The following is a 13,331-nucleotide window of genomic DNA, read 5'->3' as shown; positions in this document are numbered from 1 at the left end:
TTCAACTTCACAATTGTGTCCCACTTGTTGATTCTTCACCAAAAATTTACATTTGGTATCTTTATGTTTGAAGCATGATATGTGGGAAAAGGTTGAAAAGTTCCAGGGGGCCGAATACGTTCGCAAGACACTGTATCTCAATTCATCCATCCCCCATCCACATATTCATCCCTCATCCATGCAGCTGTATCTCATCCATCCATCCATCCATCCATCCCTCATCCACTTATCCATCCCTCCATATTTCCAACCATCCATCCATTCCTCCCTCCATCCATCCCTCATCCATCACTCCCTCCCTCATCCACACATCCCTCATCCACACTCCCATCTCTCCAGCTGTATCTCCATCTTTCCCCAGTTGTCTGCTTTAGCAAGGTTGGTTGTCAAAAATGTGAGGAACCCATGCTGTTTTTTTAAATTATTTAAATAATTAAAAAAACAGCATGGGGACCCCTGTATTCTTGCTAACTAGCCTTGTTGAAGCTGACAGCTGAGAGTTGTAGCCCCCAGCTGTGAGTTTTGTCTGGCTGGTTAGCAAAAATACAGGGGAATCCACACCGTTTTTTTTTTAAATAATGTATTTACAGCGCAGGAGCGGCAGATGAAAACTCCCATCCGCCGCTCCTGCTCTCACTGTAATTAGCAGTAGCAGGTGTCAGACCATGGGATCAGTAGTCCCATCAGCTTACACTAGTGACTGAAGGTAAAGTTTATACCTCCGATCACAGCTGCAGATTCTCGTTGTCTTTTGACAGCATCGGAACAACGGCTCTCTGACCGGCGGGGATGATTTCCCCACCGATCAGAAGCGGTGTTTGCCGTGCTGTCATGCACATCACAGGGCAGCAAACACTGGATGTTCGGACCCCCCTTCAAGTGTAGGGTGTTTGGGTACTGTTCTGGTACCCGAACCTAAACTTTTTGCAAATGTTGGGATGAACCCACTGGACCCGAATATACAGATGTCCACCCATCTTTAACTACAAGCAAGGTGTGAAAGTATTAGGCATTAAAGGGCTTTCACACACATCTCTTCTAGTTATGAGTCTCAGCCTACCACCCTACCCGTGCCCTCTGTTCTGCTAATGACCTGAGGTTAACATCCTCATTAATCAGAACCTCCCACTCCCGTCTCCAAGACTTTTCACGTGCTGCGCCATTTCTTTGGAATGCACTACCCAGGTTAATATGTTTAATCCCTAATCCCAATATGCAATTAAAGTCCGTGGAGCCTCATTTAAGAGTCTCAAACACGGGACTAGCCAGATCTTCCTCCAGGGAAGGACCCAGCCAAGGGGTGGCTCCTTTCGGAAACCACCATTACCACCATATTAAGTGGCCCGTTAAGTCAATATCCAGCTCTTTATGAGTTTACAAATATGACAAGGGAAATACCAAGGCCATGTATCCATCCACAGACAACTGTTTTGGGGTGTTGCCCCTCATCAGTGTGGAGTAGGATTCTGGCTAGGTTGAAGCAATGCCTAGTAGACCAACATCACAAAACAATCACTGGCCTCAGGGAGACCAGTCAAAGAAAACACTGCGGCAGCCGGCAAAGGCGCTCAATCAGTGAAATCCTAGGTGCAATGCTCCCTGGGATATATGAATATGCAAATAAAGTCCGTGGAGCCTCATTTAAGAGTCTCAAACACGGGACTAGCCAGATCTTCCTCCAGGGAAGGACCCAGCCAAGTGGTGGTTCCTTTCAGAAACCACCATTGCCACCATATTAAGTGGCCCTTTAAGTCAATATCCAGCTCTTTATGAGTTTACAGATATGACAAGGGAAATACCAAGGCCAGGTATCCATCCACAGACAGCTGTTTCGGGGTGTTGCCCCTCATCAGTGTGGAGTAGGATTCTGGCTAGGTGGGAGCAATGCCTAGTATACTAACATCACGAAACAATCACTGACCTCAGGGAGACCAGTCAAAGAAAACACTGCGGCAGCCAGCGAAGGCGCTCAATCAGTGAAATCGTAGGTGCAATGCACTGTAGAAGTCACCTCTATAGAAAAAAATTATTATTATTATGAGTCCAATATCTGACATGTTAACAGGTTCTCTTCAACTTTGGCGTTCCAAAAAATGGAAGTGATTGGAGATAGCTGTGCATGTATGGCCACATCTCTACTTACAGTGGCTATGTAAAGGCGCCATATTCTTGAGACAGATGCGCATACCAGAGGTGGGACTTACATCTGTCAGACATTTGTGGTATACTTAAAAAGCCCTCCTCCCATCAAAATTTTTATCCTCTTAATATATTGCAGTCACCATATTACACTGCACTGTGTACTTACAAGTGCTCATTTTACCTTTCTACCCTGTTATTTATTCTGTTTTCCATTAGATCTATGACATCACATGATTAAACACTGACTAGAGTAATCCTTCTAAGCTCTATGTAGAAACGGGAGGTAAATTTTGCCTGTTTGACTCATAGGTCACTACAAAAGTCCCTGGCAGGAGAAAGGAGGAGCAGAGCGGCTGGGTCAGGAGTTGAAGAAGGGAATGATTTCTGCTGCGACAAGAGACTTCCTATTTATGGAGCAGAGAATGGAGAAGAATTAGCTGGGTAGAAAGCAAAATGAGCAACTGTAATTAACCAGAAGCAAAGTTTTATTATCATAAGCGATGGGTGGTGCTTGATACTCTAAACACAATATGATCCAAGTTTGGATCGATCACATGAACTGCTAAATACAATTCTGAGTACCTGCATACATCACTTGCATTACATTATATGCAGTTGTAAACAGAATTGTAAGCTTGGCTATCCTCTTACAATCCAAATGAGAAATAGACCGTAACAAAGAAGAGGAAAGAATAACTTGGTCCACTTAACTTGATTTCACTGCAGCCTACAATAATTAAATATAGGCTTCAAAACAGTTCTGCAATACATTACATCCAATATGTTTTTACCCAGACTAAGTGCTCTGGAATGACTATAAAGCTTGACATTCATGCTTTGCCTCCACATGTTAGGAGAAGATCATAAGATGTTACCAGGATGGATGACATCATTATTTTTTTATGACAACTCATACACGCCCTGAATCAATTTAACCTGTCAGATCACACAATAGGAAGGGAACGGAGAAGAACAGACATAATTAGGCGCTTTATTGATGAACCACCTTAGTTATGCAAGAGGTGTTTCTCAGGGACTTTTATAATGAAAAATTCTTGAGAATGCAGCACAATAAGTTGCAAAGAAGCCACTGGTATTTAATATCTCATTTACAAGGATCAGTATTCAAAAATGAAAACTTTGCATTTTTTTAGCATTTTATGCATTCCTCCTGTGTCCGCCACTTACAGCACGTCACCCACACTCTATGCAAATACCTTTAATTTTTTTGTCCTTCTCCTTGACCCTCATCATCATAAATACACATGATTGTGATGTAGAAGGGTTAATATTATTCTCAGTTCTATATTTTTTTTAACATGAACTATTCTCATATTTTGCTTATGATTTCTCAAGGTTTCATATTTGACCGAACATTTTCTTATCTCACATGTGATGTTCTGAGAAACTGAGTGTTATGGCTATTATAGGGAAAGGCATGATAGCTAAAAGTTATCATGACATACTTCTGAGTAGGGGGCAGCTGGTGGAACGTCCAGTAAGAATGTTGCATATAGTCTGATATTTCTCTGAACATGGAAATTGCTTATGCTCACAACCAGTAGGCATTCTCTTCTCTGAATACTCTTGACTAAGGACCAAGTGCCATAATTTGGCCTCACTGGTGATCCCGGTTGTCTGAAAAAAAATAACTACAACAAAAACCAGCATTTTCCCATGATTTTACTAACAGTTACTTATATATATTCATTTCATATATATCAATAGTACAGTTGGTGCTCATTAAATTCTATGTAGATGGGGAGGATGAGGGCAAAATAAGAGGCAGAGTTCCTCCCCCTCCATCCCAATCTCCATAGAATCTTATCAACAGCAACTGTAATCCCCTATCTCAGTAATGTAACTTCAATGAATACAGATTTTACTCCAAAATTGAGAATTTTGAAAATGAATGATCAGTCCTGGTGGAGAAAAAAAGCAGATTTCTCTGATAAGATATATTGCAAAGCTTCTTTTCTTCATGACTACTATTGATTGAGGATATAAAAATTTTATTGACAGTTATTCTTTAAGTAAAATTGTAGAGCTATAAAAAGTATTAATATGATATTGCACTGGATCTGTCTGTTGTCTGTCTGAAATATATTATCACGTCATAGTCCAGCTCTAGCACAGCCCAAGCTTTCTACATATTATGTTAATCATTGCAAATACATTGAAGCCCTCTCTGATACATTGTGAAAGTGAAAAGCCTATAAATCTATGACTACGTACACAATAGTTGAAGAAAAACATTGACGTACGTACATAGTAACAGCACTAGTGATAATGATTGTATGCATGTCAGTAAATATGTCATACAACTATGTAATACTTGAGTTTATATCACAAGTGCAAGAGAATTAAGCTGAGACATACTGTATATACTTTAGGGAAGATGCTCAAAGCCCCTACTATATGATAATTCTGGCACCTAACTCAACTGAATAGAAAGTTGCTTCTTGAAGAACTCTCTAAAAGAGATCCAATACTAAGTCAGGTTTTTACAGAGGTTGTTTCAAGTACATCATTGATTAATATTGCAAAATGCTTGTAAAATATCTTTTCATTCTCAACATCAGAGAATTTTTTTTAATTTTGTACAACAGCTCCCACACACAGCATGATGGCTCCAACAGCAAACCCAACATGATTGGTTCCACAAACACTATGATGGCCTTAACAGCTCCCCTTATATAGTATGATGGCCCCAACAGCCGCACACACACATTATGATTGTCCCCACAGACCCCACACACAGTATGATGGCTCTTACAGCCCCCCACACACACAGTATGGCTGCCCCATAGCCACCCACACACAGTATCATGGCCCAAGCAAATTCTGATGGCCCCCTCAGCCATTCTACATAGTATGATGGCCCCCACAGCCCTTCACACACAATATTACATACTCTTTGATTTTACATACAATATTATGCACCAACAGCCTCCTACGCACAGTATGATGACCCTGAAAGTCCTCCGCACAGTATGATGGCCCCCAAAACTCACATCAGACACTATGATGGCTCCCACAGACAGTACACTGACCTCCAAAACCTCTGATACACAGTATCATGGTTCCCAAAGCCCCACGCATACATTAAGATTGTCATCATAGTCCCACACAAAGTGTTATGGCCTCACCAGACCTACACACACACATAATGATTGCACCCACAGATCCTCACACACTAATGTTATGGCCCTCACAGCCCTCAACACACAGTATGATGGCCCTCACAGTCACCATCCACATAGTATGAAGGCTCCACATAGTTGTATGGCCTCTACAGCCACTGTACAGTCAAGATTAGCTTAAGCTTGAAATATTAACCAAATATTACCTGTAGGGAGCAAAATTCCATTTTTCTTACCAAAAAAGACTCCTAGGACTGTTCTGTTCCTCTGAGATGTTTGACCTGAACGTCCTTTTGTAGCAATATTACTGATTTTTCTTGGGTTGGGAAGATGTGGTTCCATCATTGCTTGATATACTCCATCAGAATATGCTGGTGGCATGAGCCGCAGGAGCCTAGAACCTAGCAATGAGTACAATTTATTTGCAGTGAATGAATACATTTCCAAAGACATGTTAATATAATAGGCAGTGTTGTGCTCTTCAGCTTTGCAGTCTTAAAGATCTGAGTTTTCCTTCTGTTCCTCTTTTATTGTGAGCATTTTTTAATATCAATCACTATGACTGATTTACAAGTTCCATGTCTGCAATAGGTCCTAGTTATTAATCATTGGATGTGGCTCTGCAAAAATGAACTGGAATTCCTATTCAAAAAGATAACACACCACCCCATGAATTGTAAAAACTAATTTACTATATTCATATACAAATACAATAAAGACAATTATAGAATAGACATGTGCAAAGTTACCATCAGATATGATGTAATGGTTAATGTGGTTCAGGTATAATAAACATACAAGTGAAACAATAAGGAATGCAATGTATGTCTATGGGTCTAAAGACCTTTCACATATACACTACAGAAATAATTTAAATAACTCCCAGCATGTAAAAAAGATAGTAGTAGTAAAACAAAATGACAAGAATAAACATAGCTCTACTGGAGAAATTGCATAACAAAAGATATAAGACTACAGAATGGTGATTACCCTCCCCAACATATGTTTCACTGTTGCTTCCTCAGGGGAGTGTGATATAATCCATCTTTCTGTCCCTCAGATACATAGATAGTGTACCAATAAGATTGAGATTGCCATATCCGGATATCCCTTATTCCTTTTAAAAAAGTCATACATAAATTAACTAAATTCCCCCCATGCAGAGGAGGATGGGGCTGTAGTCAGTGGAATCACTCTGATAATGCACATTTCTCTAAACTAACGGTTGCCATCTTGGATATGGGCAACTGTCCACATAAGCTAATCTAATACAGCCTGATGTAGGAAGCACACCTTGTGTAACTACTTGCATGGTCAGGAGTGAAAGCGTAGTACACCAATCCAGATATAGCACACATGTCTACCTAATCTGCATCATAATCACCATATTATATACAGGAACGTCACAATATATTCCCAATGCTTATAAAAGTGTGAACATATGCATTCTCCTTATAATGAAGCAAGCATTTCTATATCAGTGAAATAGATTGGCCTACAAAGTGAAAGCCTCTCAAAAGAGGGTCTCAGTAGTATGGTTTTGTCTCAAAAAGGTTGTCCGGTCTTAACTGATAAGTTCTGGTAAGTTCTGGTAATAATGGCTAAAAACCATTTCTACTTCTGGTTTCTGAGCCGAGACCGGAGGGTATGTATGCGTTAGGGTGGTTTCACATTAGCGCTTTTTAAGCGCACGCACGGCCGGGGGTAGCTCCGCCCCCAAGCCGGCTCTCTGCCCGGCGTGCCCGCCCCTTGCTTGTAGCGCCGCCTCCTAGCGGACAGCGGCACCTGCGATCGGCGCACCCTATCTTTAGCATAGGGTGCGCAGATCGTGCGCAGGCCGTGCGCTAGTTGCGCTTTGACCTGCGCTGCGCACTTTTGACGGTGCGCCGTGCGTGCCAAAATCGAACTTTTCGGATTTTGGCGCACACGGCGCACCGTCAAAAGTGCGCAGCGCAGGTCAAAGCGCAACTAGCGCACGGCCTGCGCACGATCTGCGCACCCTATGCTAAAGATAGGGTGCGCCGATCGCAGGCACCGCTGTCCGCTAGGAGGCGGCGCTACAAGCAAGGGGCGGGCATGCCGGGCAGAGAGCCGGTTTGGGGGCAGAGCTACCCCCGGCCGTGCGTGCGCTTAAAAAGCACTAATGTGAAACCAGCCTTAGACATGCTCCCGAGCAGAAGCTGTCTAGTGGGTGTGGCCTTTCTCCACATACTTCTATTGAGCGAGGCCGTGCCCTATCTAGTGACGCTGCCATCCAGTGTATGAAATGAGGCCACGCCCACTAGACGGGCTCTGACCGGGAGTGTGCATAGCGCATACATACCCGCCGTACCTGGCTCAGAAACTGGTGAATCCTCACAGCGCACAGTGAGTGCATGTTCTGGGAGGATTCATATGTCTACTGTCAAACAGAGTGTCTACAGAATTTTTATTCTAAACTGGAGAACCCCTTTAAATAGAGTAACCGCGGCTTTCCTTTATGTGAAAACTCAAGTCTGTGGTGCATATATGATAGGACTTTTAGACCTAGAGACATAAATTGCTTTGCTTGTTACTTGACTTGTATGCTTATTATACCTGGGCCACGTTAACCATTATATCAAATGTGGTGGTTACTTTGCCCATATCCGTGTGTGCACTTTCCATTTTTATCTGCGCATGTATCTATTCTATTCAGTTATTACCTGTATTGTATTTGTATAGCAATAAATAAAATTATTTTTAACATGTATGGAGTGGTATTCCCTCTTTTTAATTATCTCTTGTATTTGATGTAATCTGTAATCAAAAGTGTCACTCAAAGCTTCAGAAGCAATGTAAGAGGACGTTAATGAGCTAACCTGCAGATCCTCTGCTATGATGAACCAGATGGTTATACCAACCATCATAGCGTTGAATTTCCCAGTTAATATTATGTTGCGCGCCTATGAAGAAATTAGAAGAAAAAGCCATTGTTACTGTGTGCAACCGAAATAATTACCATACTGACAAAATCATCAACAATTCTAACTAACCATTTCATATTTAACTACTTATGTAAAATATGACAATAATAAATGTTTTTAAATTAGAATTATTTATCTAAGCAGCACTGCAGTGTACTTTCCGTATGTGTGTATATTAGAGGCTTACATTTATGGTGGGATACTAATTTGTATGGATATGTCCACCCTTACCATTATTGATATGATTAAACATTCCCAATTTTCACAAAAATTCAATATAGTATAGTGATATGCTAGAAAACCCTCAACAGGCTTAAAATCACATCACTAATACTAGGTGTAAACATTCAGGGAACAATTCATCAATGCTTTTGCGCTACCAAATTGTCGTAAAAGCTTTGAAAAAGTGATTAATTTTTGCAGAATGCAAAATTGTGCAAAATTTTTGTGACTTACTTTTTTCATGCCACTTTGGATCAGCTCCTCCCTCATCAAGTCCATCAAAACTGATGGTGTTTTGCATGCCAAAAGTGCTACTCCAGTCCCTGACTGCAGTAACATTTCTGGTGCAGTGCAAAGTGGCGCACGCCATTTTCTAGAGGCTCCATATTCATGAAGTGGCATGCATCTCTTAATTAATTTGGCTTCTTCTATTTCAGGAAGATTGCCATAGCGCGAATGTGTGCTACATCAGCCTTGATCAATTGGCCCCACAAACTCATATAGCAGAGACATTTTGTGATAGTGTATTTCTAAATGACATTGGTCATCATGCACCATACTTCTTGAGATCTGTTGAGCCATGAGGAAAGGTTAGGAAGGACACATCTGTATACATTATGGGAAATAAGTATTTGATCCCTTGTTGATTTTGTAAGACATGAAGAGTCTATACTTTTAAAGGTAGGTTAATTTTAACATTGAGAAATAGAATGTCGAAAATCACATTGTATAAATTATATAAATTTATTTGCATTTTGCAGTGAAAAATAAGTATTTCATCCCCTACCAACCATTAAGAGTTCTAGCTCCTACAGACCAGTTAGAAGCTCCTAATCAACTCGTTACTTGCATTAAAGACAGCTGTCTTACATAGTCACCTTTATAAAAGACTCCTGTCCACAGACTCAATTAATTAGTCAGACTTACCTCTACAACATGGGCAAGGCCAAAGAGCTTTAAAAGTTTGTCAGGGACAAGATCATAGACATGCACAAAGCTGGAATGGGCTACAAAACCATAAGTAAGACGTTGGATGAGAAGGAGACAACTGTTGGTGAAATAGTAAGAAAATGGAAGAAATACAAAGTGACTGTCAATCGACATCGATCGGGGGCACCATGCAAAATATCACCTCATGGAGTATCCTTGATCATGAGGAAGGTGAAAGATCGTCCTAAAACTACACGGGGCAAACGTGTTAATGATCTCAAGGCAGCTGGGATCACAGTCACCAAGAAAGCCTTTTGTAACACTCCGTAAAGATTTAAAACCCTGCAGTGCTTGCAAGGTCCCCCTGCTCAAGAAGGCACTAGGGTTGGGCGAATCCTGAAATACTCGGAATCGCTAGACTCTAACGAGTCCGACTCGGAAAATCGCTATTCGTTGCGAGTCTAGCGAGTCCAATGTTAATGAATGGGGATGCGAGTATTGCAGCGATTCCTGTGCTGCCATTTTTTTACTCTTTACTCTCGCAAGTGGCCCCTAGCTTAGCGATTTAGAATTCATCCCTAAAGCACAGAAAATCGTTTCTACATCACACTAGAAGCTAAACAGGAAGTTGCCTGTGCTAACCGATTTACTGCACAGGCTGATCTGATATTCTGCACACACAGGCAGATCTGATCTGCACACACAGGGCGATCTGATCTGCACACACAGGGCGATCAGATCTGCACACACAGGCCCACCAAAGATGTGTAGCAGACGTGATACAGAGAGGCTGATCGGCCTGGTTGAAGAGTGGCCCCAGCTGTGGCAGCCCACCCACCCTGGCTATGGTGATGAAAGACAGCGAAATATGGCTTGGAGGTCCATCGCCAGAAGTATGTTCCCGTCATTTGATCACGCTGGAGAAGATGGGCAGGCAAAAATGGGTAAGAGTTATGTGATGTCATTTCTTCTATTTTCTTTGACTGTACCCTTTTTTGGATTAGGAGAGAGTGAGATTTCTTGTGTCACCATTGGCGTCTGTGACGCACTGAAACCGTGGTACCCAGCACCGGGCCGGGGTCTGCTTCACTGGGGGATGTGATGTGACCCGTGCTGTAGTCTCAGGGGATGCACAGTGCAAAGGGGATAACTACAGGGGATGTTTTAATTAAACGTTTTTAGGAGTTATTGTTGGGACGCCACCCAGAATAAATGTGGCTATTTACTGCCACCGTTGCCTATGACTGGCTGGGGATGATGGTGAGGGGCAGCTGAGGTGGAGAAGCCCTTTCTGTGTAGGGCTGGGATCCCCAGGCAGGTGGTAGTAGATGGATCTTGATGTTGGTGATGGGGAGGCTGATGCAGGTCTATGCTTGCACTTAATTGGTCTTGCAACACTTGTCTTCACACTGGATCCTGCTGCAGCTACTTTATTAAAAGCGACTCACACACTGGTCAGTGTTTACCGGATGTAACTCAGCTCTGACTTTCTGGGTCTTTTACAATCACAGATGTTACAATTCTTTTCACCTTCCTGTTACAGAGGTTCAATTCTTTACACTTCTCAATTACACCTCTTTACACTTCAACGGGGACACTCTCCTTTCCCTCAGGGACTCTCCTAAACTGCAGACAGGTTCCTTCTCTTGCCAGACCCCTCTCTCTAAATGGTCCTTCCATGTTTCTCCTTCTTCTCTCCCTTCTTTGTACGTGTACGGTATACTTAACCATGGGTACAAAGAGGGCAAGAAGTGCATGTCTATTGTATGTTTGGGCCTATTGCTTGATACCTGACAATGTGTGATCAAATCTGATGTCTGTATTTTATTTATCTGCTTGCAGTTGAAATGATAATCAAGAGATGGAGGAGCTGCCGTGACCAGCATAAGAAGGAGTACGAGCGGCAGTTATGCCGGGGCCCACAAGCTGCACCACCGTTGCGGGTTTATGACCACTATCACAGATTGTCATTCCTTCGTCCATTTGTGCGCCTTAGAAGGTAGGATATGTCAGATTTTTATTTGCCCATAACTTTAACATTTGTAAGATTAGACACTATGTCTGATGTCCCTAATTTAAAAATGTTACTTGGCCCATTACCTTAATCAGGGCTGGCAAAGTTATATTTGTTTATGTTGGACACACAAGGGTAAATGTAAGTGTAGGTTTGCATTAATGTTGGTAATTTTTACCTTGTGTTTTTCCTATCTCAATCCAGCAAATGTGGGCTGACATTTTTTTTTGTGCTTACAAATAGACCTCGCCGGCAAAATCCCCAAGATGTGGAGGTTCCCCAAGGCCAAGGCGCAGATGAGGAGGCCGGTGTTGCACCTTTGCAACAACGAGACAGACCAGCCCAGCAACACCCTGTGGAGGAAGCACGGGAGGGTATGCAGGCGGATGACAACCAACCCGTGGCTGATCAGCTTCCACCACCTTCACCACCACGGGCTGCAGAAGAACATGCTGTGAGTGGTATGGCTCTGGCAGCTCCACCAGTTCATGGGCCATCCGGTTTTCAAGATGCTGTGGTCCCCTCTAGCTCTGGCCATGATCTTGAGAACTCCAACAGTGGTCCTGGTCCAGTTCCCTCCTGCACTGCCCCAGCTAGTTTTCTGGTTAGCTCCACCCCAGCTCCATTAACTTGCTCCTCTGTCCCTGCTCTGGCTCCCTGCCACTATGTTCCTTTGCCGCTTGTGTCCACCTCTGGCCTCACTGCTCCATCCTCGTCATTTGGTCTGGATTCTGTGGCCTCCTCCAGCTTGCCCACAGTTTCCTTCACCCCCAGCTTGGCACCTTTCCCCAGATATGTAGCCCCTGAGGTTGAGGAGAATTTCTTTGCTCCCTGGGAAGGGGGGGGCTGGCCATCCAATGCAGAGACCAACGCAGTACAGTGGGCGGCTGCCTTTGCACACAGTCTCATAGGTAGTCTCACACATATTCCACGTGAGCGGAGACGGCATGCAAGGGCAGCCTTCCAAATACTACTTGAAGCAAATGTGCCCCTTAACAGCCCCACACGGGTATTAAATATGCTTGAGGATTGGCAGCGTTCACCACACAACCTCATGGCTACTTCAACCCGCCAGCAGTCAGGGCAACCAAGAGCCATGCAGGGCTCCCAGAGTCAGGACGGACACCCTGTGGAACATAACATATGGCGTCCATATCAGCCATTACTTAATGTGCCCAATGTTGGAGGTTTGCCAGAGTATCACAGGCCCTTGGCTGAGGAGATACAACAGGTGCTCAACGTGATCAATGTTCCTGTAGATGAGGGTGACCTGGATGTCAATGTGGAACAGAGTGGTGGGCCAAGTTACCATGTACTCTAAATGCATATGGACATATGTAATTTTCTGCCCAAAACTTTTGGGTTTTTTTGACAATTAAACGTTTAATTGTCTATGTTTGAGATACTGTAACATTCTTTATTTTTTGGTTTGTTTTATTTTTTTTTTTCTTATCCCCTTTCTGCTATTTTTCTTTTGTTTTTTACGGTTAAGAAATGTGGCTTTTTGTGGCATTGTGATACATATGTGGAAAGAAGGAAAGAGCAAGACAAAAAATTTAAGTAAAAGAAAGCCAACAGGCATGAAAGTGAACCACAGAAATAAAAAAGGGTTTTGCCAGCCACACAACAGTTGTATGTGTCATGTGTTCAGTACACCACTCAAAACATGTTTTTTGAACTATCACACACTTTTCACATGAGCACTTAAGCAAGACAGTTTATGTAATACACGGAAGGTGGGATTTCGGCTGCGGTTACATTTGCATTTGGAATTGGCGATCATGATCTATTATTTGGGGCCACACCACGAGGAACTCCAAAAATCAGATCCGGGTAGATTCTCCAAATTATACTTTTTCTCCAATAGGTCAACACCGGTGTTTTCTCAAAAAAACATGAACGGCATCTGCAATTGTAAACGCAAATGTAACCGTA

The 13,331-nt window shown here is 42.7% G+C and overlaps 1 protein-coding gene across 1 annotated transcript in view; it reads right to left on the bottom strand.

The window, feature by feature from the left end:
• LOC141098900 (dual oxidase 1-like) overlaps positions 1-13,331 on the bottom strand; it is a 354,647-nt gene that overhangs the window by 277,377 nt on the left and 63,939 nt on the right. Inside the window, exons 3-4 of the mRNA XM_073586871.1 lie at positions 8,126-8,209; positions 5,522-5,686 (exon numbers count right to left, since the gene is read on the bottom strand). Coding sequence (XP_073442972.1) covers positions 5,522-5,686; positions 8,126-8,209 — 249 coding nt within the window. The remainder of the gene's footprint in view (positions 1-5,521; positions 5,687-8,125; positions 8,210-13,331) is intronic.

Source organism: Dendrobates tinctorius, unplaced genomic scaffold (genome assembly GCF_039654945.1).
Source record: "Dendrobates tinctorius isolate UK_male_01 unplaced genomic scaffold, ASM3965494v1 ptg000097l, whole genome shotgun sequence".
NCBI lineage: Eukaryota > Metazoa > Chordata > Amphibia > Anura > Dendrobatidae > Dendrobates > Dendrobates tinctorius.
Note: the sequence above shows the minus strand (reverse complement) of the source record. Positions and strands in the feature narration are given on the sequence as shown.